General features: G+C 44.4%; 4 protein-coding genes across 4 annotated transcripts in view; 2 read left to right on the forward strand and 2 right to left on the reverse strand. All coding sequences in view use genetic code 11, as the record gives it.

Annotated features, from left to right (window-relative positions):
- Positions 1 to 288: 288 nt before the first annotated feature.
- EGR_02046 (hypothetical protein) lies at positions 289 to 3,158 on the forward strand (the record flags this gene model as incomplete). Its single annotated transcript, XM_024491295.1, has 3 exons — positions 289 to 618; positions 696 to 1,175; positions 2,889 to 3,158. The coding sequence occupies 3 exons, from the start codon at positions 289 to 291 to the stop codon at positions 3,156 to 3,158; spliced, it is 1,080 nt and encodes a 359-aa protein (XP_024354148.1).
- Positions 3,159 to 4,655: 1,497 nt separating this feature from the next.
- Positions 4,656 to 11,740, reverse strand: EGR_02047 (Ras-related protein M-Ras; the record flags this gene model as incomplete). Its single annotated transcript, XM_024491296.1, has 5 exons — positions 4,656 to 4,785; positions 5,232 to 5,311; positions 6,286 to 6,572; positions 11,499 to 11,595; positions 11,639 to 11,740. 5 exons carry the CDS (start codon positions 11,738 to 11,740, stop codon positions 4,656 to 4,658), a joined length of 696 nt encoding a protein of 231 aa, XP_024354149.1.
- Positions 11,741 to 13,173: 1,433 nt separating this feature from the next.
- EGR_02048 (hypothetical protein) lies at positions 13,174 to 14,442 on the forward strand (the record flags this gene model as incomplete). The annotated part of the gene is made up of 1 exon (XM_024491297.1): positions 13,174 to 14,442. One exon carries the CDS (start codon positions 13,174 to 13,176, stop codon positions 14,440 to 14,442), a length of 1,269 nt encoding a protein of 422 aa, XP_024354150.1.
- A 5,591-nt stretch (positions 14,443 to 20,033) lies between these two features.
- Positions 20,034 to 25,121, reverse strand: part of EGR_02049 (Titin) — a gene marked incomplete at both ends in the record, with an annotated part of 34,727 nt that continues 29,639 nt past the window's right edge. Inside the window, 12 exons of the mRNA XM_024491298.1 lie at positions 20,034 to 20,239; positions 20,447 to 20,533; positions 20,715 to 21,191; positions 21,361 to 21,523; positions 22,001 to 22,368; positions 22,442 to 22,607; positions 22,724 to 22,902; positions 23,661 to 23,857; positions 23,942 to 24,059; positions 24,131 to 24,233; positions 24,315 to 24,441; positions 24,768 to 25,120. Of these exons, the coding sequence (XP_024354151.1) occupies positions 20,034 to 20,239; positions 20,447 to 20,533; positions 20,715 to 21,191; positions 21,361 to 21,523; positions 22,001 to 22,368; positions 22,442 to 22,607; positions 22,724 to 22,902; positions 23,661 to 23,857; positions 23,942 to 24,059; positions 24,131 to 24,233; positions 24,315 to 24,441; positions 24,768 to 25,120 (2,544 nt within the window). The remainder of the gene's footprint in view (positions 20,240 to 20,446; positions 20,534 to 20,714; positions 21,192 to 21,360; positions 21,524 to 22,000; positions 22,369 to 22,441; positions 22,608 to 22,723; positions 22,903 to 23,660; positions 23,858 to 23,941; positions 24,060 to 24,130; positions 24,234 to 24,314; positions 24,442 to 24,767; position 25,121) is intronic.

Raw genomic sequence — 25,121 nt, forward strand, 5'->3', positions numbered from 1 at the left:
CTACTAGCTTCTGTCGCTCTTTTTTTGTTGCAATTCTTTGTATGCGGACAAATTGACTTATGTTTTTCTTCTGCAGGTAAGCCCGCATTTACTGAGAACCTAAGTAATTTATTGTTTGCACTCGTCTACTCGTCCGGTATATTCTTTCAAGCCCTCTATCAAACAGGACAGGTTCATGCGTCTTCATTTGATGGTTGGCTTCTTAAATTGCGGTCGTATCCGCTCCTTCTACGTTTACGATCAGATATTATAACCCATGACCTTTCAGCAATTTGAATATCCTTCAACATGACGGATTCAAGCTACGATAGCTCAATCGGGAGCGAGTTCGATGTGACCAATCCGTCGAAATCAATGTCTTCGTCTAAGGCATCTTACCACGTTGCCCACATCGATCTAGTTCCCAGTACCTTCTTCATTACATCCAAAGTTGACCACTACCTGAGGCTATGCGCTAAACGTCTCTTGGAGCTCATTTCTAAGGAGTTTCCCGACATTCCTGTAACCGTCACTTACCTACAAGGCAACATCCATGAGTCAAAAAGGGATCGTCGTGCCGTCGACGCTGTTCAAGCCCAAGTCTTTTCTAATCCTATATGGTGGAGATGCCTTCCTCCAGTGAGTCCAATTATTCGAAAAAATCACCTGTTTCACCAAGTACTTTGAAACGTGCTCTTCTTCCGCCTTTATCGCAGTTCAACGTCCACGATAAGTACTCTACCTTCAGTGAGGGAGCCAAAGGGATGTCCCCCTTTGGTTGTTCCTGGCGTTCACTCCTGAAGATCAAACGCACTTTCGAGGGCTTGCGAAGCCGTCTCGCTGTCATCCCAAACCTTCATTTGGGCCTGTGTCCCGCAGAGGACCAACGTTTCATCGAACACCAGAGTGAAGCTGACCAGCATTCGGACGATTGGCCGATTAACGTGCGTCTTGGTGTTCCCACCCTCAACCCTAAGGTAAAATTCCTCCTAGCAACGCCACCCTCTCTCTCCTGGGCATTTGCTGTAGCACTGGAGTTCTACCGTCTCCAGGCGAAGGACAAAACGGCCCAAGGGAGTGATACTAACCTGACTGTGGAGACGGTCGGAGTTTTAGAGAATTGGATAAGTTTTATGACGTACGGCACCCTGCTCAAGGAAGACTCAGAGAGGTACTCTTACATCAACAAGAATTTGGTAAGCTGATTTTCGAGTGCCAAAAGTGAACGTGGCTTTGGTAACCCCTGACCAGCGAGTTTTCCTGATTAAGCCACTCACAACACATGTCGCTGGTGGTGTTTGGGTTTGGTGTCGTTTTCGAGGTTTCTGTTTATTTTGACCGAGTGTGCTTACCGTTGTTACCAATACAGCCCTCCAAGTCATTACGGAAGACGTAATAACGCATTTCGGTGAAGTGGAGGAGCCTACTATCAGCCCACTGAGGAACCGTGGGACTGCAGTTATTAAATTACATACAGGCCACCAGATTTGGAGTTGAAACCAGGGCAGCTCACGCGTCGGTTTCCGCTACTTTGATTCAGCTGTTTGTTGATGTCGGGGCCACTGCCAAGATCAGGGGTCACATGTATTCACTAAGACTAAATAAAATTGAACCTCGTTTAGTGGATTTCTGGGCCTTTTGCACTGGTGTGTACCCAAAAGCGCTAGTTGTGTCAGAAAGTCACAAGGAGGGATGTCTGAGAGTGTTTACTTTGCCCACTGATAATTTGGACCAATCGTGTTGCGTGACGCAACCTTTTCGTCATTGGCTCAAGCAAATCAAAGTGCTGGACTTGTCGAAGCATGACCAAGTGTTGGTCTTAGGACCCGTGTCCATAAAGTGGTGGTGCAATTAGTCGACAAGGCGATTTTGCACCTCTGCCGGGGTCCACCTCTCTGTTTTTCTATCAATACATGTATTTAAAAGAGGGTTTTGTAAAACGCAGCTTTCTCGAGGACTTATAAGATTAGGCGCTTTCGAATCGTACTCTCGGCCTCATGGAGGGGTATGTGGTAGAATTCCACTGAGGAATTCTGGCAAATTTAATTTACCTTTCTTGAACTTTTAGTCTTAGCATCTTCATGAACGAACACATGCGTCTGGTTGGGTTGATATGTTTATTAGAACCGACACCACGCGTCGGTTTGGTCTTTCTCACCGATCTAGGTCATAGTGATGCGTAATAGGGCTTTTTTGTCAGGGTCTGTTGTTTAATTCCGCCTATTCATAAATTTATCAGTTAGCTAAGAGTAAACAGAGGTAGTTCCTGTAAAACTAAGTGTGAAAAGCTTTGGCGAGATTGCGTAGCCCTTATGTAGAGAAGGGCTTAAGAGGCTACTGGCAAGGCACAAAGGCCAAGTCACCTAGCGGACGTACAAAGGCAAAATCTTAAGTGCTTGCATGTTGTTCTAAACATGCTGAAGGAGGTCTATAGTAATCTTCTAAGAAACCCCTGCTGATCTTTGAACCACAGGAATCAGAATTTTTTGCTGCCTGAATACCAAATCGTGTGTGTGTGTAAGACGATCCACTTGACTTTTGATTGCACAAGTTCATAAAATGTACCATAGCCTCCGTAATAATCAACTAATATGAAAGAAGAACGTTTTACTTTAACAGTTCTCTGTAGTGAACGGGGTTTTCGAATGCTCGTTTTTAGTGCTCGTTTTGGTACAATTTTAGCCGTCTTTTGTTACCGTAGGTGTGTCTCAGTCGGAAACTGACCTCCACAGTCGAGGCGTTTTATCATTCTAATATGGCGTCAATCTCCTTTATTCTTTGGCCGACCTAAATGTTGTTCGAAAATTAAGAAGTACAGTTATCCTTAAACCAGGCACATCTATGACTTGTGCTTTTGGAGGTGTGAGCGGTAGCCAAATAGTTAAATTATAATTCTTTTATATGCGTAGTTGCATACCACAACATCAATCGCCCAACGCACATCTTCATGGCCATCTCCTCTCACTATCGTTGTCGAGTGCTCCGGCATGGAGGATCCGGTGCAAGGGATGGACAAGGTGGACGAGCGACTTGTTCCTTTAGAGGCGGCCTGGCGCAATGCGGTGCACAACAATACGATGGAGGGCCATGCCATCGTCCTCCATGAGTCCAGTATTGATCAAATGAAGGAGGCGGTGGCGCAGAGGGTTGTTGAGATGTGCAAGAAGCGTCTTGCTTAAGCCAGAGAGATGGTGACCACCCCATGACCCGTCTGGTTCTCCAGTCGCTTGATTGTCCCAACTCATTCCCTCCTTCAATTTTGTAGTTTTTCTCTCACTTGATTACCCATCAATGTGTGTACGCGACATCATGATATTTTGTGACCAGCTTCGATAAAATATAACCTTTTCGGGTTTGTGTAAGGAGTCTGTGGCGGAATTAACTGCCTCACTACCGATCAGCAAGATCGTCACCTGAGCTTCGGGGAAAAACAATCTGTGACAGGCCGGACAGTTTAATTGTTCAAGTATAGCACCAATTGTGATTGTTTCGGTTGGGACACTAAGTATGTCTCGAAAACTAGGAAGCTGTGATTGTTTTCTGTCTAAGAGTGTGATATGTATTTTAAGTCTGGACAGTCTGTCGGTGGCAAGACTTTGTGCGATTGGTCAGAAGTGGGTTAGTAGCGGGTGTTAGTTAACGACGCCAAAAAGGTAAGCCATTGTGGACTAAGGCACTGACATTTTGACATTTTGCCCCGGACTCCGCGGTGGATATCGCCCCTCCGGCCACAGAGCCTAAGCGTTTGGGAAGAGTTCAAGGGTTAGACAGTCGTCCACACCTAGAGCCTCCCAGTCCGGTAGGAAGTTATCCTTCTACCCCAGTGTGTCATGTTACGTACTCCGGAATGCATCGGGGCGCGCTACCGATGACAGTGGTAAGCAAAAGCGGTCTGGACAAAGAGAAACCTCAAAACTGTCACTGGATGCGAAACCCAAACGTCGCAGTGTGCATGCGCTCTGGCTGGTCTGATTCGAGGATCCATTTGCCCCGTGATTTGCAGCACGAGACACAAATGGCGCAAAACCTCCCGTCCTGATGCAGTCTGTGGATATCGTATGAATATATGTGAATAAAGTAAACAAGCGGTATCTCCTCCACGTTGCTAATGACTCCAGATTGTTCAAAAGAGAATAACATGGAAGGAAGGAACGAACGCTGAAGTTACTAGAACTTGTGTTCTACGAAGTGATTGTGCTTTAACAACCAGCCGTTGAAGTATTGTCCAATCCTGCGCGGTACAAAGCCGATGAAGTCAAACAGCACGCTCTCAGGAATGCTAACATTGGACGGACTAACTGTCTGGGCAAAAGCGAACCCACGACCACCAGCAGAAAAAAGAATCGAGGCATATGTGTTCACATGTTTTTGTTTGTTTGTGCATATGCAGGAGGAAGGAGGAGACGGGGGAAACGAATTAGCAGGAAAACAGATTTATCAGCCTTTGAGGAGAGAGAGGAGACCGATTTCATCTCGTGATGAAGGGAGGAGGAAAGTCACATTACTTACACGTGAATATCAGCGACCAACATTGCGTAATAGGACAAATAAATATTTACAAATTCAGTGTGCAAAATGTTTAAAAATAAACATTTTGAAAGGGGGACACGCGGGAACAAATGAGGAGACGAGAGAAAATTTTTCAATGGGCGCATGCACTGGAGAGAGCGACTCGATCAAGCGGTGGTCGACATTGTCGCGGCAAGCTCAGTAGGAACGCAAGGTGCGATAAAACGCACCACAGGAAGGAGAAGGGGAGGCAGTGGTGGAGTAATCACAGAAGCCTTCTTCTGCGTAGTCACCCCCCTAGAGGCAGGTGCATTTCACTTTCCTTGTTCGTCGTTTCTGACTCGCCGGTGGAGGACTTGCTGGCTGTTTCCTAAAGACACAAAACGCTACTTATTTGCTATTCAGTAGAACCCCATTTTTTCCACAGATTGTCAAACACGTGGTGTGACATTCACTCTCTATCTACTTCCAAGCCTTCGCAGGCCATTCAAACACTTCAATACAGTTGTCATATGACTCAGTCGGTTTTCACAAGTAGTAGGTCAAATTAGTAGCTTTTAAAGCATCTGGCCCGAACCAGCCAGGAAAAAAACTGTTGATTTTTTTGTCACGAGGCAGAAGCGACACGTGGCTTTGTCATAGCAGATGGCGTACGAGTAAATGTCGCAAAACACTGACGCAGAAAGAACAAGGCTAATCGTCACACTGAACGAGGTAAACATGATGGCTAGAGCAGAACCTACCGAATGATCCGAATGAGATCGTGAAAGATTAGATCCACATTAACTGGCGGATTCTTTGCACTGGTCTCAATGTACTGCACCTGAAAAGGGAAGACAGCACTCACATCAATTTGAAGTGACACGAGTTAGGCCACGCTTCATCTTCCTTTTCCGATCATCATATCCCGGGTACAGGAGGGTTCTTGTGTGTTTCCCTTTCCATGCAAACTGAGATGAACGGCAAAAGGGTTTCACAATCATCTGACCCCCAACTCACCTAATCTGAAGCCATCGAGACATAAATATGGTTGCCGTCTCAAGAGCCGTGCTTAAACTTATACTGGCTCCAATCAACCATTCTCTCGTTATCGTCAAGCCAATGTGATCGTATAAGTGAATACTGATGCATCCTGCACTTCTAGCCTGGTTGGAGAATGAAAGAGCCACACAGCTTGAAGAATGAGTCATAGCGCAAACTACAGCCACAACACCACCTTGATTAATAAGTACACCCACCACCAGGGCCCCAAAAAAACGAAAAGCGACAGCCACAGCCATCCAAGTATTTTATCCTCCCAATAGGACAGTCCGAATGCTTTTGCATGGTCTTCCTAGTTCAGCCGATTGCCTTCCCACTAAGTGTCACATATGTGTGACGTGAGAACCCAGCCAAGACAACCAGGCCGTCACACATGTATGACACGAGCACGTGTCAACCGATTCCGAATGATAGAGCAAAGAAGTGGGCGGAGTGGCTGTTCCAGCCAGAAAGCTAAGTCTGTGGAGGCTCATAATGGAAGAGGTGGCTAAAAGCCACATCAAATCTTCAAAGGCACCCCAAAGTCATGGTAAGCTACAGAGCTGGATGTATGACTGTGCGATGAAAGACAAGAGTGGAATAAGGAAGCGTTCCATTGTGATAACTGGGACAGAAGAGCAATTATGGAAGTCCTGAGAAGGACGCTCAAGAGAAGATGAAAGAACTGCGGTAACCGTTTTAGACCAACCTAGGCCTCAACAACCCCTTCAGGAGTGATTCAGGTGCTACAGAAAAACAAAGAGAAGATGAACGTACACCGAGTTCCTGAGCTAAAGTCTGTCCCTCCTCCGGAGTGACTACTCGCTGTTGTACCAGATCGATCTTGTTAGCCGCCAAGATCATGGGATAGGAGTCGCGATCACGTGCTCGCAGAATCTGGGTGTAGAAACGGCGCACTTGCCGGAAGCTCTGCTGGTCCGTCACCGAATAGACAATGATGAAGCCGTGACCCTTGCGCATATACTGCTCTCGCATTGCGCTGAACTCGTCCTGACCTGCCGTGTCCAACACTGCACGAAGACGGAGGAAGAGAGAGAGGTGAGCTGAAGTGAATTCGTTTGAGATACTTGGGATTCACTCCATTGTGACATTAATAGCCAGACGCAGACAGAACTGAACGAATAATGACTGCGACTAGTGAAAGGTCAGTTCTCTGACTCACGGAGTGAAGAACATCGGTCCACCTAGGCGGTGCTCAATAAGGGCAGGTGAACCTGCCGAAATCCACGCGATGACAAAACACACACAGTAACGAAGCCAGACATGTGCTTAACGGCTCAAACTCTTGTATGAGAAAATAACTCTTTACGCTATCACGACATCTTCGAATGTTGAAAGATTGGGGACAACCGCGATAGATGGGTGTGATAGCAAAAATGAAAACAAAGTGAGAAGTAGGCGGTTAATCTCATTGAAGTCCTTAGAGAGGGCATGACTAGTGAGCCCCGACGAAATCTACGATAGGTACCACTAGCATTGGATTTGAAAGCACCTTCGATGATACGAAGACGCAAGATCGGTTCCAATTAACCCAAAGACAATATCTTAGCTTCGACAACCTATGTACACCTTTTTGCAGGCGTGAGGATTTTTCGCTTCATTGAAGTCAACAAAAAATTCAGGAAATCGAGTCCTAACTTTACCTTCTTCTGGAGAATATTCACTGAAGAGTGGCAAAAAAACCCCCACCTCTGGTATTACGACCGCAGTAAACAAAAAAAGTAAGGAATTGGAGAGCCCAGAGAACACACATCGTCGTAGGGCACCACACCTTGGCATTTGAATTGAGGAAGTCGTTTTCCAGGTGAGGTGGAAACGGCTAATTTTCATTCAACAGATTTTGTGAGAAAGGCTGTCAATACCAATAACTATTATAGACAAAAATTTGATACCTACTCTCTTCAATTTCACTGACTGAGCATTTGCTCTGTAAGAGCTGAGATGGCTCTGTACTACGTCTCAAGGGTGTGGGAAGAAAGTAATTGTGGTGTAATACTACCCCGGTCTGCCCCACGAGAGTAGCATGGATTTCTCCTTCGCATGTCAGTCAGTCCACACCAATGCCTTCTTCAAAGGTAGCTTCTCTAGTTCCACGCTCTTGGAGTTACTAGTTTCGGTAATGTTTTAGGATAGGATTTACACACTAGTGGATCGGCTTGGGATGTAGTGGATGATTAGACCCGTAGAGACCTATAGCAAATGCCGAAGCCGGTGACAGTAGGGGAACTGCATTGCACAAATCCACTCCCTCCAGAAGATGGCTGCTCATATCACTGCTGAAAATATACAACTGAGTAACGAAAAAATGGAATGAGGGGATGAAATTACCGCGTAATTTCAAAACGCGTCTTTGAATTCGCCGTACAAGGAGCCCTGACTGCGGGGTACCGTAGAGTTTTTAAGTCCCGTAATGCAGTTTACAAATAGGATAGTACGGATTGGGCTATTAAAATAAACTGCGCATACAATCCCTGAGCTAGGCGATTTCCCTGACGTGATGGAAAATCACCGTATAATCGCCAATTTTGCCTGATTAATTTTACCTCACTCGAGCACTGTTGTGGTGAAGAACGCGGAAGAGTAATCACCAGAAGCACTGAGAAGATCGTTCAGAGGAAAGAGACCGTATTACGCAGTATATGCGTATCATCGTATCCCGTATCATCGACCTCCAGACTGATGCGTATAAAGTGTCTTTAAGGGGGGCAACACTTGTGCACTTACGATGCCCATTCAAAAACCTGACAAACAGATTGAAATCATCTTCCCAAGTGCGGCTTGGCAACATTTGAGCTACCCAACCGAAACACAAAGACCAAGTCGGTTTCAGCGCCTACTGTGTAATCAACCACGTAAACTGTAACATCGAAACACACTTTGAAGAGTTTAAAAATTCAATATGAATGGGAGGGGTCGAAACGTCCCATTGAGAATGACACATTTCCACCATCTTCTGGCAGCATTTTTTGCCGATGGCATGCTCATTACTTACAAACAGGACGGCAACAGAGAAGGCGTCCTTGATGGACGTTCACAAAACAACAGCAACAACTTGCTAAGGTAGTATCATCAAGTTTAAATGGCAAAAGAAGCAAACCATTGAGAGATCTTTAGGTCACTTCCCCCCCCCACCCGTCACCCACCACTATTCGGCTCCTTTCATGATCCGTAGACCACATCAAATATGGAAACCCACCATCGCCGCCCAATGAGCAAACAACCACATCAGCAAATCAATGATCGAAAAGTACAAGAGATGGTTAACCTGAGGCGGAGTTCATAAGGAGAGTTGTTTTTAGATAACAACTACGTAGAAGGCCCCTGCCCTGCAAGACAGGGATGAAGGAAGGCCGTCGATCCCACCAAAAACCAATGGCGACGAGTTGGAACGATATAATTCCAGCGACATGTGGAACCCATTTTCCTGCGAACGATAACCCAAGTTATTTCGGTTACGGCGAGCGTACCTTCACTAAATAAGCTCTCAATTTGGAGTCGATAGATCCAACAAATAAAAATGAACAAAGCGATCAAGAAGATGGTTTATAAAAGTGGTTGAAGGAGCCGGTGAAACCGAAAGTTGGCATAGATACCACAGTTTTCAGAGTAAAAGGAAGTCCCTTGGATTAACGTTGAAAAGGTAAGTTATTCTTGAAAAAAAAGTATTTCAACAACCAAATCGAAGACTGATGAAATGGAAAATAGTGATGATAATCTCACAAGTACTGATCATAGCCGACAGAGGCGAATCAGAGAAAACCAATGAATTTCCGCCTGAATGATCAGTGCATTTCCGAGGAAGTTTGGAAAACCAACAGTTTTTTTTCTATCACGAGAGAAAATTGGCAACTCGGCTCAGAAAAACTACCTTTAAGTGTAGTTGGACAAGCTCAAACGCCAGATTAGGGACACTGGTCGGAAGAAAACAAGAATCCTCTCCTTCAGATGAAAAGAACCAACATTCAGAAGAGCCCCAAAACATTTTAGTACTTGGGCAAAAGTAGGAAAAAGGGCTCATTTAAGTCCGGACTAAAACACCCCACTAGCTAAGTGGAAAAGCAGTGAAATATGGCGTAAGGGTTCCACTGACTGTGTGGAAAATCGAAAAGGCAGTAATGGGTACAAAGGCTAGAGACAAATAGAGCGAAGGGACACTTGTGGTGGGATGACTAGCACATTTCTCAGACAATGTGAGCAACTGGTACCATCTAACAGGGCCTTTATTTAGGCCTACTGATACCACGAAGGAAAGGTAGCAGATACGAGATTTCACCGAATCAAGGCATTAACAGCTACGCATATCAAAGAGAAGCAAACTACAAAAAAGATCCCTTCCGTGACAAGATGATAGGGCAAAGAATACTGCGATTTTCATACACATTACGCTCTACTTGATTCACCCGAAATGTCAGTCCGAGCTTACTGATACTGAAAGAACGATTAGATAATCTCAATTCTGAGAATCGAAGTAATGATATGACTTCTCTTCTAAGGGGAAGAATTGGAGATAGACGCAATCCATGAACGAAAAAATTAGCCTTCGATCAGTTCGACCCATCAAGGAACAACAGTATTTCCACGGCACTGGCATACGCAAATACGTGGGCGTGCCAAACGCGAGACAGGCAGAACGAACGGCAGTCTATGTGCTGTTTGCACCCATTCACGCGCCGCGCCTACGCGTGCACACGCGTAGGCTGCTAATTGTTTAACCTCCCACCCCCCTTCCTTTCCAAAAGAAGACGAATTAAGGAAGGACCTTTACAAGTCCACAGGCTTCACAGACCTACCGCTTTAACAGCCTAGCCTCGAATTCTGCTGCTTTATCGCACTGTATCACCGCCAAAATCATCCGATAGGCGACACTACATTACCACCAGGAGCAGTCAAGGTTACAACCTTACAAGGTTACAACATACGACACGCCTCTGCCTATAGGTCGTGGTAAACATGTTACCGATTTTGAAGTTGCCCTATATGGCAGCCACAACCACACTGACCTGCATTCCGACTAGGTTAGGCTATACCAGCAATGACATGACCGACGATTTTTATGCCAAAAATGTCATGAACGCCGATTTCGGAAACGCTGTTTCGGGTAGCGTCAGAGGGAATGAAGTGTAATTAGGCCAGGTGGATATAAATAGACATTCTATGATACGTAGGACCGATTTATGCATAATGCATGGCCGCAGCACGGTGTGCATGTGCGGACGTTTGGTCGGGACCCAAAAAGTGCATTTGCAACTGTCATCTTCTTTCCAAAGAGGATGATAAACAAGTGGATAGCAAAGCATCTAAACAAAGGAATCACCAAGGAATCGCATCCATGTGTGGTGGGGCAGAGAGAAAGCGCCTACTTCCGTAAACCTCTGACTTATAATCGGGTCAGTGATTTAACTGCCTTTGGGTAAGGCTAGACTAATGGGCTACGAGACAGTCAGCCCACAATAAGATAGCCGATAAAAAACACACAAATGGTACACAAAAACAGCCATTTGACTGATTTTGCACCTCAGCTAGTACCAAAATAGCTTTAAAAGGTCACATTTACATACCACTACCACACTCAATGACTAAAACCGAAATCGCAAACATTCAATGATGAACAATCAAACGAGGATGAATGAGAGGATTGTATTAAAAAGGTGAGCAATACGAGGAAACCCGACAAAAAAGTACTAAAATGAGAAGTCAAAGCCGATAGAATAGTAGAGATTAAAACTAAATAAGGATCAATAGGCTTGTTACTGTCATCTAACACGTAATAACTAGGAAAGACCTAGGATTTTCGCAAGTAATCCAATACTAACATAGTCACCAAAACAAAAATTATTCGTCCATACTCCAAGAGTATGTAGCAGTTCTGATTTAAAGGGACACATATTATAAAGCATGTCTAAATAAATGCAAAATAAAAACCAAGCATAAAACTGTCTCAAATATTCTACAAAAAGCTTTGAACTCACCATCAAGGACACACCATTCACCATCCACCTCAACATTTTGCAGATAAGAATCCTCAATTGTGGGATTGTGGTCTTCCAAAAACATGTGCTGGAAATACTATAGGGGAATCCATACGATAGGATGAAATAATATTCCTCACTTGAATTGTTAATGCAGACTTTCCGACACCACCATCGCCAACGACAACAACTTTAAACTTGGGTATAGCAGAAATATCATTAGGTATTTGTGTCATTGCCATAACGTAAGGGAACAACCTATTTAATCGTCAACTACTTGCAGTATAACTAATGCAACTGAAATGTTAAATTAAGCGCACACGTTAGTGATGAATTAAGTCAACCGCACATAATTAAGGTATATTTGAAAATACAAAACCTCAGCGAATGTTTCATTTTGAGCCCAAAGTTGAGTATTGCAAAGCCATATATCACGTCCAGGAAAAAACAGTCAAAAGACGAATATATTTTGTTTTAATATAAAACAAAGATACACTATTCGTTGCAAACTTTTCCTCCCCCTATTTTTATTTTTCATACTAAAAATAAGCGCCATTTTGTCAAAACGAAAATAAATCTGAGCAATTAGTGCATGAACCTGTTTTTTTAGCCCTGAATTGTACACGAAAGAAATGCATGTCCTCAATTTAATGAAATAGTTTGATTAAGTGCCTTTAAAAGGCCTTTTTTCCCTTGTTCTACTTTTGTCTTTTTTGCTTTTTAAGAAAATATGTTTAGTAAACTTGCCTACTGTTTCAATAATTGATGTTTTTTGTATGCACGCGCGATTAAAGTCATTAAACAAATCGTTGCCGAACTACCTTCAAGGAATTAAAGGATTATCAAAATGTCGGCCTATAAGAAATTGAGCCTTGTGCCTGTAGAGTGTAATAACTTGGACAGGTAACTACTAGAATGAACCTCGGTCATACTTGTAGTCGTTAAAAGATTGATCAGTTATTTTGTTAATGTATTATAATAAAAGGATTTAGTTAGCATTACGACTGCCTGAGTCTTCCCTGAGTTTATAATAAGTCAGAGAAGTACGAAAGAACGTGCGTGACTAACGTACAGAAGGGCTGGTAGACTATCGGCGCATTCCGAAAATCTGTTTGCAGGGTAAGAGTACAACCCAGAGAGCCTGTCGTGCCCAGGTAGTCAAGCCCTTTGGCGGAGCTAAATAGCAAACCGTGCAAGATGCACGCATAAATCCATCGTTTGCAACGACTAGCCATCATCCCTTGCCTTAATACCTTAAAAATTTTGCTTCTTTGATATTGTATTATTTGTCAAAATCAGTGATTTTGCACCTAGATATTTTGTGAACTTTGAGTGGTCTTGATGGTCTAGGTCACCGTCTGTAACCGAACCAGCCTTTGGGGTGGCCTACATTTTGGCATATATCTGTTCATGTCACGGTAAATAATCCGAAAACAAATTACTAGTATAATGTGTAAAAGGATTTTGTGCTTTGTGGAAGAGGAATTTGTTAAGACGACAAACAGCGAGGGTGATCACTCGATCATAAATTCAAGCGGATCCTTGTGATTCGTCCCCTCCGTCTACCCAATCAGCAGCCACCGCACGCACCACAAATCAGTGAGTGTGTGGACCTCCACGCAATTTTTTCTCTACTCATTTCAAGTGCCACACTTACACACTACCACCAGGAGTCATGTCGTCACCTCTTCCGTCATCCTTTGACTTGAAAATCACGGTCAAACTAACCAAGCGTGTGCCCATCAATCCCCGTGAGGACCTTCTAAATCGCAATCTCGGCGACATCTACCACCAGTGCCTGCAGATCCTCGCTGGCAAGAATTACGATGAAAAGCGAATAAGCTCAAAAGTAAATTCCACCAAAGATGGTCTAGTGCTGGCTAAAGGCTCCTGGTGGGTCTATGGGCCACCTGTCCAACTTTTGGCCTACAAAAACATTCTCCAGTTCTCTTCGTGTCCCGGACGTCCAGCCAAAGTTCTCATGCTCATCACCAATGAAGATAGAACAAAAACAGAGTTGGTTGTTGTTAAAACAAAGGGTCCCGGTTACGCAAACCATCTCCTGAGTGTACTACGAAAAAACGTGATTGTAGCGCATCAACATTTAGCTCAAAATACAAATTCGGCTGTGAGCAGCGGGTCAAGACCGGTTAGCTATCAGAAAGAGGTGAGTGGCACGTATCCGTCAACACGGAAACTCTCCACTAATCACTCCTCCATTCCTCAACAGAAACGAAGACCTGCCCCAAATCCTCCCACTGCAAAAGTTCAAGAACCCCAACAACTTGAGAAGGTTATCAGTCCAAAAGTGCCTGAGGACCTTCCAGAAACGAGGATACGCCCAGAACGCGTCAAGAGGACCAAGGTACAGAGTGCGAAGCTGGACAGTGAGTCCTCAACTCTAACTAATGGAAACTACCGAAGTAACTATTCCAAAACAACCTACGATCCAGAGACGAAGGTAGAGACGCTCGACTCTGTGGTCTGTTATGGTCAGGAGGCAGAAAAAGTAGCGAAATCAAAGAACAGCAATGCGAAACCGAGGAAACCTAAGAATCGAGCCCCGAGAGAACTCAGCACCCTGAGTGGTGGACGAAAGGTAACGCGGGAATTCGATGAGAACAATACGCCATGGGAGGTGAATATTTGCTACATCAAGCATGATCCTCTCGTGGGTTGTGTGGAGGATGAATCTGGACCAATTTACATGTACACAGCGCATCAATTGGTGCCCAGAGATGATTACGATAATTACTGCTCAGATGACAGCGAGGAAAACTCTTTCAGTGATGAAGACAGTGACGACAGTACCTCGTCGGACAGTGAGGACAGTCAGGACCAGAATAGGGAGTTGGAGAGATTTATGATGCTGAGCGGGAGTAACAACGCTGACCACGCGACCAACGGAACTGGTGGCAAATTGAGTGAAGTCTACGAGTACTAAACTCTGCCCCCCGCCTTCCACGTTTTCCTTGCTGCAAGAATTGACCCACACGCTCATACAAGCAGGACTATTTCGTCCGGTGATTTATGGTTTTCGATACTAACATCATTTTTTATATGTAAAGATGGATATATTTGGGAAAAGGCCAGTAATGTATCCTTGTCATTTTTGTGTCTTGTCTTCTTGGGTAAGGTGCCTAATCAAGCCAAGTGGAAGGTCACCTCTAATTCGTTGCATTCCACTTTGAATTTTTTAACTTCGGATTGAATGACCGAAGTTCTGCGTGCCATACCTAAAATACCCATCGAACTAACTTGCTAACAGCCACTGAGGCATTTTTGTTGGGATTCTGAATAATAATAATGCAAAGTTATGTTTGGCCATTTCCTGCTATAGACTTCCGCTTTCAGTTTTAAAATAAATTTATTGAATATCTAGGAAGATGCAAAAATCATGAGCAGTTGTAGAAGTAGTTATTGTGTCCTCTTAGGGTCATAATTTTGCAGCACTTTTCCAAATTGGGAGGCAAAAGTTGCTGCCTTTGCTCTCGGATTGTGAGATTCCCCTACCGAAAAATACCTCGTGATGAATTGTTCCATCCTTTTGCTTATCCAGAGCGTTGAATGACAAGAGCAAGGAAATTGTATTGACTGGCGCAGAGTTATCAGGCCTGACATACGCACACTCACGCTATGTCGAGCCTGACAACGAGCCCTGTCAGGCCTCGGTGGTAGAATACACGCCCTTGTGATTTTTCATTTCAAAGGCAAAGTTTCATTTACACAGTATTTGGGAGCTTTGAGACTAAATCAAGTTAAATGGTGAAGTGCTTAGCTTCTTATAAAGGCACTGCAAATGGGGAATGTGGAATTGTTGTCCAAAGGTCTAAATCCAGTCAATAAGCCGACGTGAGGTCAGACAAGACAACCAAACCCCTTCAAGCGCTTGCGGCCGGTTCGTGGAGTAGAATTAACCCAATGCTTTCCAGTGGCTAAGCAACAGTCTAAATTGACAAAACAGCCGTGGCACACACACCGAGCTGGCTCAGTACTTAGGTGAGATCATTGAATGGGATTGCCATGTTCCTTATCACACCTTTTAACGTTGTTCTACTTTAGAGACAGCAAGAAAATCTTCTTAATTTTTGTTCGACAAAGCAAAAGGTTACATTTTTAGTTGTATAGCATGAATGTAATTGGCGTCACGCATGTGTGACGCTCCGACTCTAGCCTGAAGCGGATGTCACAAGTATGTGGCGCAAGTTCCCTGTAAGTTAAGGGCAGTTGATTTCATTAAATCGTGTCACAAACAGTTTACCTGACGCTAAGGCAGTGATATGACGTCAAAGTAGTAGAAAAGTGGTGAGAAAAAAGTGTTTATCATTTTTGCATCTGTGACAGCGAAGACGGCCCTGAAATTACTGGTTCAGCCCTAGCCATTTCTAGAAAAAGGCCTTTTGTGAACATCTTTCGCTGTTTTGAGTAGACAGATCTTCGACGTGACTGTTATGCCGTAGGTGAGAAATTGCTGCAACCCACTAGTTACACATTTCTCTACCCTTGGGAGGAAGTGAATGGAAGTGTAGAGTAGATCGTTTGGCGATAAGCGGTGAACAGTGATTTACAGTGAAGGCCAAACATCTACCATCAATTCATATCTACAGCTCAAGCGAAGGAAATGAGGGACAAAGGGGTGGTCTTTTAGTTTTCTTCCCATCACTATCCATGCGGCAGCCACTTGAGTAACAGTTTCCATGACCGTGACAGGTGGTGTGAGCTTCAAAGATTTGCTTCGTTATTTAAGCTAAACATTAATGACACGTAATCCTCCCTTCAAATGAAGGAGCATGAGTCCTCTTGAGTGTGATGCAACAGCTATTTTGAGTGTCACCTCACCACAGTCAAACTGTCAAAGTCACAGAATGCAGACCGCACATCACGCCTTCTCCACACGACACACGCAAAATTCAGCGCAGCTAAACTCGACTCTTGGAGCAGGCAGGCTGGGTCCTCATCTGTGGGTCTAATTTAGACGACATTTGATGATATGGGGGCGGTGATTCCAGTGAAAGCAATCCAAATCGCCATATCGACAGGCTAACGCATATCTATTTATGCTTAATAATCGTTGCCAGAATCTCCAACGTGCCAAAAAGGCGTAGTTCGCCAATAAGGAAGGGGATTGGGAGTATTCAGAAAGAATAGCATTTATAGGACACTAGACCTCTCAACCTCCTTATTATAGCTAAAATCTTACGCATAAAGTCCATCTTGTCCTTAAACAGTTTACTTGCCTTCGTCTTTGCTACTGACAACTGGAATTAAGTAGCCACGTGGCAATTTTACATGGCTTTCTGAGCTTGCCTCCGGTACGCTGAAAACGGACTTAAAAGGTCCCTTTGTGTGCCCCTACTTTTACTTTCAACTTAAATTAGTCCGGATCATGCCGTTTTCCTGAACCTAACCTTGATATAAAGAGCTGCATGAGGCAAAAAACATGGCGCTCTAGCGGACAATCTGGAAGCATTGCGCTTGATTCACTTAGCCTGTGCCACCTATGCTGCCAGCTTCCCTGCTCTTGTGTGTACCAGTAGTAGGGTCCACTAATTTCAGACCAAACACAGGCACAGGCTCCGCGTACTTTTGCCACCTTGACTCCCAAGCACAACAGTCTCGTATCCTGGCAATTTCTCAAATAAAATTCCAGAAGCCATTCCATCAAGAGGCTAAATCTGATTATGCTGCTCGGAAGGTCGTGTTTGTGTGAACCACAACCTCCATTGCGTAGATACGGAGAGGGGAGAGAGAATAGCCCTAGGTCCTATATTTCATCAAGGTTTCACTCCACCTAATTATTCCTTAATTGGTGATAATAAACGCTCAGCAGAGTTATTTAATCTAAAATGAGCACCTTTTGGTTGATAAATGATCCGTAAATGATTCTGCAAACATTCATCAAGCAATAAAATTACCTCTTTTTCCCCCTCTCTTGCATTCCGTTTGGCTAAGAGGAGGAGGGTGTGTTTTTAAGGCCCTTGAAACAACATTTAAGTATACGCATAAAGAAGAGGACATAATTTGCATTTTGAATTCGCCTTACATCCAACTGAAAGAACACTTCGCTCCTTTTTCAACTTCTCCAGTATGTAGCGGCNCTTTCATCACCTAATCTTCGTTCGGTGGGGTAGGTAACCTCCACACCACACCATCATCTCACCAAATCTAACTTCTTTGTACGGTGTGGCACTTTTTTGGCAGAACCGAAGTGATTGAAAGCCAACAGCCCCGAATTAAATTCACACATGCTTTTACAAGAGACACCTGACATGGTAGTGAGCAGTCACCTCGCTTCACCACTTCACGTGAACATCGTACTACCTTTTCTTCTTCACCGGCTTCCCTTACTTATTAATTGGAAGGTCAAATTTGTGAATGGTACTGTATCGTGCCTGAATCATCCCCATCATTATGCCTCAGCAGTACCTCTTATGATTTCGTTGTTAATTTCTTCTGGAGGGTACCTTTCGTGATGCAAACAGTGGTGAAACTTGCTTCCACCCATTCTACGTCTACCGAGCACAAAAATTGGATAAGTTTTAAGGTTTAAAAATGTGGGATTTGAGTTTTAAAACTTAACAGAGGATTAAAATATGCGCATTTGGATGGGTAAGAAGTTGCTCATGACGCATGAAGCCTCGGGAAGGGGGACTGCAGGTGACTAGTGTGGAGTGACATCACTTGATCAGTCCGTGTGACAGAGAGTGACAAGCACACAGTGAGAGTTTCATTATCCCTTTCGCGTACACACGCAACAGGGCATACAAAATTTCAGAACTGACAAAGGTGAATCACACAGTCGCAGAAGGGCGATCCTACGTCACCACAACGCACACGGTGAAGGGCGTAGTATCGTGTCAAACTCACCCTCCTCTTACTCCTTAGCCCGACAATCTGTAGTAATTGTTATGCATCGTTTGGACTTGCTTTGAGGCTGGAAGGTGTACGTATCCGGAAACAGTTCCATTAAATGCGTGAAGAAGAGTGGGAAGACCAGCGATACCCATGAGGTATATGCTACCTTGCTTGGTAGTTTCACGTTTTGAATGGTTGCGTTGCAACAGTCTCTCATTTGTGAGTCTGCATTTGTAGCAATTGTCAATACATTCGGTCGTGCGTCCTGCTTGGGTCAAAGGATAGAAGGCACTGAGCACTGGCACCGACTGAACACACCGGAACTGTTCTGCAAGGTTTTTTGAGGCATACCAGCTAGGATGGAACCCAACCGGTGACGGGGAGGGTGCATGGCACAGTGGAGAACTCAATGCCCCCTCCAAAACTGTCAAGCCATGAGAGACTCAATAACAGAAGGAACATAACATGGAAGAACATAAAACAACTAAAATGAAGAACTCGGTGTCCAACGAGTGGAACTACTCACATTGCAGTGCACGACGATCTCTTGTTCTAAAAAGTAGATGGTTTTCGTGACTGAAGAGGTACCTAAGGTAATTCAATATTGTTACTCACGGCAAGAGCTAATGCGACCCGCCTGTCGAGGTAAAACGCGAACCATTCAGGTATTTGAACTGGCAAATATCGTAGGCTCTCGGAAGAGAGATAAGTGGTACATAAAACGGGGTAAAGAAGTTGATAAGCGAAACAATGTATTTTAGCGCATTATTTGTAATCAGGAGAGGATTGAGAGAGGAAGAAAAATTTGGAGATGGGGCAGTAAGGCAGCAGGGTACATCTGGCAGTGAAAGGCATAGCATTATCAACTTTTTTTCGTACTCTTCAACTGTTGGGAAGTTCTCTTCACGTGTGGGGATAAATAAATAGACTGTTCAACATCCTTATATATAATATGTATATACTCGTATCAGGTAGGCTGATAGGGTGGGTGGGTAGGTTAACTTGGAGCATCCGCGAAAGGCAAGCAGAAGGACTGGTCTCTTCTGATATGGCGACCCAACGAAATAGAGAGATAGAGGAGAGGGAAGGAGGGAGAGAAAGGTAAATATGAATGAGCAAAGGTGGTCATTAAGAAGTATCCGCGCCGCTGGACAACAGCAGGTAGGAGATAGAGGATAAGGAGGAGAAGGAAGAGGAGAGTTAAGTACAGGGATGAGGTTTGCGAAAACGCTTTACGAAGATCTTCGAAACGACCCTTTGACAAAAGCAACGGTTGGTGAGATTGTTGTAGAACTATATTCACGTCCTCTGCTAGCACACGAGCGATTTCTGTCCCGGTGGAAGTGAGTCTACAACCGAAAGCGACCGCATTTAAGATCCCTCTCCCTTCATTTGCATGCTCCTGGTCTAATAGATCATCTGCGGCAGGAGGAGATGCACGAACTTACTTTACGAAACAACATCAGAGGCTAGAGAATGAATACGAGAGATTAATGACACTTGAATATACCACCACATCTACTAATGGAAGCACATGAGCCCTGACTCACCCACTTAGGCAAGTCACATGGTTAGTTGTATGCATGCGTTTAATGGTAATAATGACACTAGAATGACAAGTCAAGGCTACCAAGGAGGAGGGGGAAGGAGGAAGATGAAAAAGCGATCAATCACCTACCCCTAGGGTAATTTGGCTGCGGGTTTGACCTGAATGTCGATCCACCACTCCGAATGCTCCCCTTCGGCATTCTGAGCGATTATGGCGTATTTTCCACTGTCGGCTGGAATTAATTCACCTCCGGGAAGAGAAATCTTTGCCGACAATCCGTCCTCGGAGATGACTGGTTGAGCCTCCTCCATCTCCAATTCATTCTGGCATAGCATCACTAGAAAAACACCATTGGCTCAATGCAATATTCAAAGTATTCAGAAGATTGACACTTGTGGTGCCAATAAAAAGCAGTTTTTACTTTGTAAACTACGGGAGTAATTTATGCCCTCAATTGATGAATACTTAAGGAAATTAATTGGAGAATGAAATACTACTTATGTGGAAAGAAACTCACAGCTAGTAACAGGACTAGTAAACGAACATTCCAGTTCAATTGGGCGATCGGCGGTGGTCATTACTGACTTCGGGAAGGAGAGGAATTGTGGCCCAGGAAGGGGATTTTGCGGGTCTACAACAAATAGGATGAAAAATAAGTAGAAGAGAGAATGGGTTACGTTGAATCAAGCAGGTGGCTTTAGTCTTTATTCACAGGAGAAACATGAGCTGGGATTAAGATGCGTTCATAGCAAACTGTGGGTAAATGGCAAGTTGGTTAAATGAAAAGCTCCCACTCGGAAATGAATACCTACCCCTGACAGAGAGGTATCCCACAGTTGTAACACGGCCATCGGTATTGACAGCATAGCATACGTAGATGCCGGAGTCCTCGAGTTCAACGTCCTTGATAGTAAGTATGACCTCACTACCCTTCATGGTGATGTCATACTTGTCATCCGGTGCTAGCACCTTCCCATTGAAGGACCACCCGACTCCGGTAGCATTTTTGAACTCGCAACTGAAGGTTGCCGATCCTACACCCAACTCAACAATCTGGCCCTGGAGTTGACGCAACAAGATGGGCACTTCGGGTTTGAAGCTAGATTGCTCATCTCTGGCGTCTTCGTCCACATGGTCAACTTCACCGAATTCATGATCAACGGGTTCTCCGTTCTCGACAACTTCATTGAGAGGTGAGGACTCCTCTTTATCTCCAAATTGTTCTGTGAGAGAGATGTCGTTCATAGGAGCAAAAGAATTTGCGTCTTCCAGCATGGACTGCATTTTTCCTAGTATGGAAGGATTGTAACTTAATGGACTTAAATAAGATATGGGTAAGATAATGTGAGAACCGCAAAGGCGCCAAAATCTAACCTGAGATGACTAGGACTTCGCCCGTCATGAAAGAAAAAAGCAATTTTGAATAAGATGGCACAAAAAATCATCTTAGAGACTTACTTCGGACACTGAACTCGGTTCTGGTCCTTGCGACACCAGCGGAGTTGATTGCCTTGCACTCGTAACTGCCCGAGTCATCGCGAGTGAGATCGACGATTCGGAGAGTGCTTCGACAACCATCGCTTGAAGTTCTAATGCTTATATGACCGTCCGATGTCACCTCCTGCAACCGTGACAGCCACAAAAACAGCATTTCCACTGGTCTCACTTTACATGGTCACATTTCATGATAACGTCCTCTCAATGACTGAAGGTTTAAAAGTCTCTTTTACGCAATTTCTGCAAAAATTTCCTAAAATGCACTTTCAAAAGGCAAGGAAATGATCCAAGTCCCTTAAAAATGAAAGCTGATTCTGGATCGCCCCCTTTCAGTCCAGGCAGTGTATGTCACTGTGATCACTGTGTTAATCTAACTCTGAAGTGGGTTTTGATTATCTAGATAGGGCTCAGCCCTGATTTCATCACACCGCGAGAAAATCGCCAAATGAAGGAGGATTAATCACTCGAGCTCAATTTATATAATGCGCACTCGCAGAAGTGCGCATATCGGATAGCACACAAGCCCCAGATCACCTTTCGTAACGCATTTTCACCCATGTCTTATTTCACGCCTGGTTTTTTTCTCTCTACAGAAACCCACCTGTCCATTCACACTCCAAATGATGCTAGCACTTGGTTCCGCTGGAAGGAATCGTGCCTCCAGGGCAAGTGTATCTCCTTCGTAGAGGTCGGTAGGTGCTTCAATGGCGCTCTGCAGGACGGGAGACGTCTGTTGAGGTGAGACCTCACGGAGACCCGACGAGCGTCTCTCCGATGACCGATAGCTGGTGCGAGTGGTAGTAGTGGTAGTAGTAGTGGTAACCATTCTATCTCCCGTGATTGATGACTCACGCCAGGTGGATGTGGATCTGTACGTATCCGAGGTTGTTGAAGGATAGGGCATCGTGCTGGAAGCTCGCATTCCCCTGACACCTGCTGTCGATGCCAGCAGGCGCCTCACTCGGTTCGCTGAAACGAGAATGTATTCGTTTTAAAGCTAGTCGACTCACTGGCATGCTTAACAGACGCTTAAGTGCCCCACGTTCAACAACGAGTTTGCAAACAGTCTCATCCTCGCCGAGCTTGTTGCTCGCCCGACAGGTATATTTGCCTGAATGATGTTCGCTGCAACTGTAAATCTCCAACGACGAGATACCCAACATTGTCTGAATGTCGTAGTCTCCGCCTCGCTCTATTTGATGTCCATCCTACAGAGAAAATTAACCATTGATTGCCTCAGATCTCTCTCAATTCAATAAGACGGTTGGACCGAATATTCTGCTTTTCTTGGATGAAGCAAAAATTGGTGGAGTTTTCAACAAACCTTGAACCAGGTGAGTTGTGGAGATGGATTTCCGTCAGCAGTACAGGTGAGTTTCACGGAATGCCCATCTTGGATAAAACGATTCCTCAACGATAATGAAAATCTCGGAGGGAATTCTTCCGGTAGAATAACCTCGTACTCCTTCAGAACGAACTTCTTCTTTGGCATCACGGAGGGTTCTAAGAGAGTGGAGCAGAAATTAAGCAATAGTAGCGTGTTTGCATCCAGGCAAACAAATCGGCAAAGGGAGTGATCTTTGGTCTTGTGGTCTTTAGCCACAGACCTTTTTGAGAGAGAGGAGAAACTTTTCCACCTTCAGTTGGACTTCAGCGAACCAAGAGCACTCCAAAAATGCAAGTTTCACCTTTACCATCTTATCAGTCCCAAGTTTAGACCTTTTTTGCCTACACTGTCTTGAAACCTTTGACTAGCCACAATATTAGCTTTCTTGTATCTCCATAAATCAAATTGCTTCATTTCTATTATCTCCAGACGCCACTCCATAAATTTAAAAACTGCTGACACAGTTCATGTAGTGACTGATATCTCAGTGGAAATGTCAATCACATTTAGGACATTGCTTAGAAGATAAATAATCCACAAATTAACATCTAGTAAAGAGCCCAAACCTATCAGTGGTAAGCAAAATTTCCCATGATCTGCACCACTTCTTCCGAGAATTGACACCTTTCACTACAATCACATTAATCTGTAAGCACAATGGTAAATACACATCTACATTGGGGTGAAAATTAGTGCTACTCTTCTTTGCACCACATTGTGTCCTACTTCCTTATGCAAATTGCATGCATGCCCTTATCCCCCAACAGTTGGTGCAAATTAAGAAAAAAAAAACATGCGTGCGCCTATCTTTTTAAATAACTTCTCTTGACTGAAGCCAAATTGATCTCTCACGGTGGAGGCAGTAGCAGCTCACCTCGAGTCGTTTCCCGAACAGGCTCAACAGTGAGGTAGGCGGAGCTCTCCTTTCGGCCAAAGCTGTTCTCCGCGCGGACGATGTACTCGCCCTCATCCTCGGATCTCTTTGTTCGGCTAACTTTAAGGGAGTAGTCGTGACCTGAATAGCGTTGCATATACTTGAGACTCTGATTCAGAGGTGTGCCTCGGTACACCCTAAATGTGAAAAATCCGAACGTCAAAAAGTCAGTCTACTTGGGCGGCTTAAGTAAGTCAAATGAACTGAAAACCGAAATGTACCAAGTGATTACGGGTTCGGAGACACCAATGACACGGCAATCGAATTGAGCGGTGTTGCCTTCGATAACTGTCTGACCGGTGGGATGACGGATAAATCTGGGGCCGGCTTCGCGGTGGTCTGTAAGAGAAAAGAAGGATTAGTAGAACCAGAAGCAAATACGTTTTTTCTCTGTGAAAACAACCACTAACCGAAATGAGTTGAGTAAATCTTGTAATCATCGCGTTTGAGGCGGCGAATACTGCTGTAATTCGAGAGATGTCCAATAGCTGGCTTGCGATCCCAACTGTCACCCTGCAATTGTTGGATCAATTAGAGAATATCGCTTTGATAAAGATTGTTCGAAGAAGAAGTAGAAGAATGAAGGACACTTACAATACGCTCATGCATTTGTTGACGAACTGCATTGTAGCGTTTGGATGGGATGCGACGCCGCTGATCATCCGTAATCTCGGTGTTGAGCCAAGGATGGTTCAGAGCTTCAAAAACGTTCATACGTTTCCTGAAGGGGAAAAAATGTAACACTGAATTCACTCACTATTAAGTGCAATTCAAACGACCTTTAAGATGTGATTTCTTCAGATGGCAAGTTTCACACTTGCAATTGCCCAAGACTAAGCAAGCTGTGGTGATGAATGCTGGTTGTTGAACTCCTCAGCAAAAAATGGAAGGGCTGCAGAAATGTTGGGTCTGCCTAGGCTTCGGTCGAGTAACTGAGAGACAGATACTTAAATCCAAGTGAGTAGATAGTTGGTCTCAACACCTAACTTGTCATCATACAGGAGATATTTATTCTTATGAATATTTAGAAGTTGCGATTAGACATACTCAGGGGCTTTGATGAGCAGTTTTGAGATGAAGTCCTTTGCGTTGTCCGAGACATCCTGGAAGGCATCATCACTGAAGTCATAAGAGGCCCGGCTGACATTGCGAAGGGTGTCCATAGTATCGGAGCCGGTGAAAGGCGAGATACCGGAGAGGAGGATGTAGGAGAGCACACCAACAGCCCACATATCGGTATAAAAGCCAACAGGATTGTGATCTGCTATTTCTGGAGCCGCGAACTCAGGTGTTGCAGTGCTCACTCGCACCTCATCCTGTGGATTCAGTTTCGTGGCGAGGCCAAAATCAACCAGCTTGATGTCTGTAGAACGGCTGGTCTCACACATTATGTTCTCAGGC

This window comes from Echinococcus granulosus (genome assembly GCF_000524195.1).
Source record: "Echinococcus granulosus chromosome Unknown EG_S00009, whole genome shotgun sequence".
NCBI lineage: Eukaryota > Metazoa > Platyhelminthes > Cestoda > Cyclophyllidea > Taeniidae > Echinococcus > Echinococcus granulosus.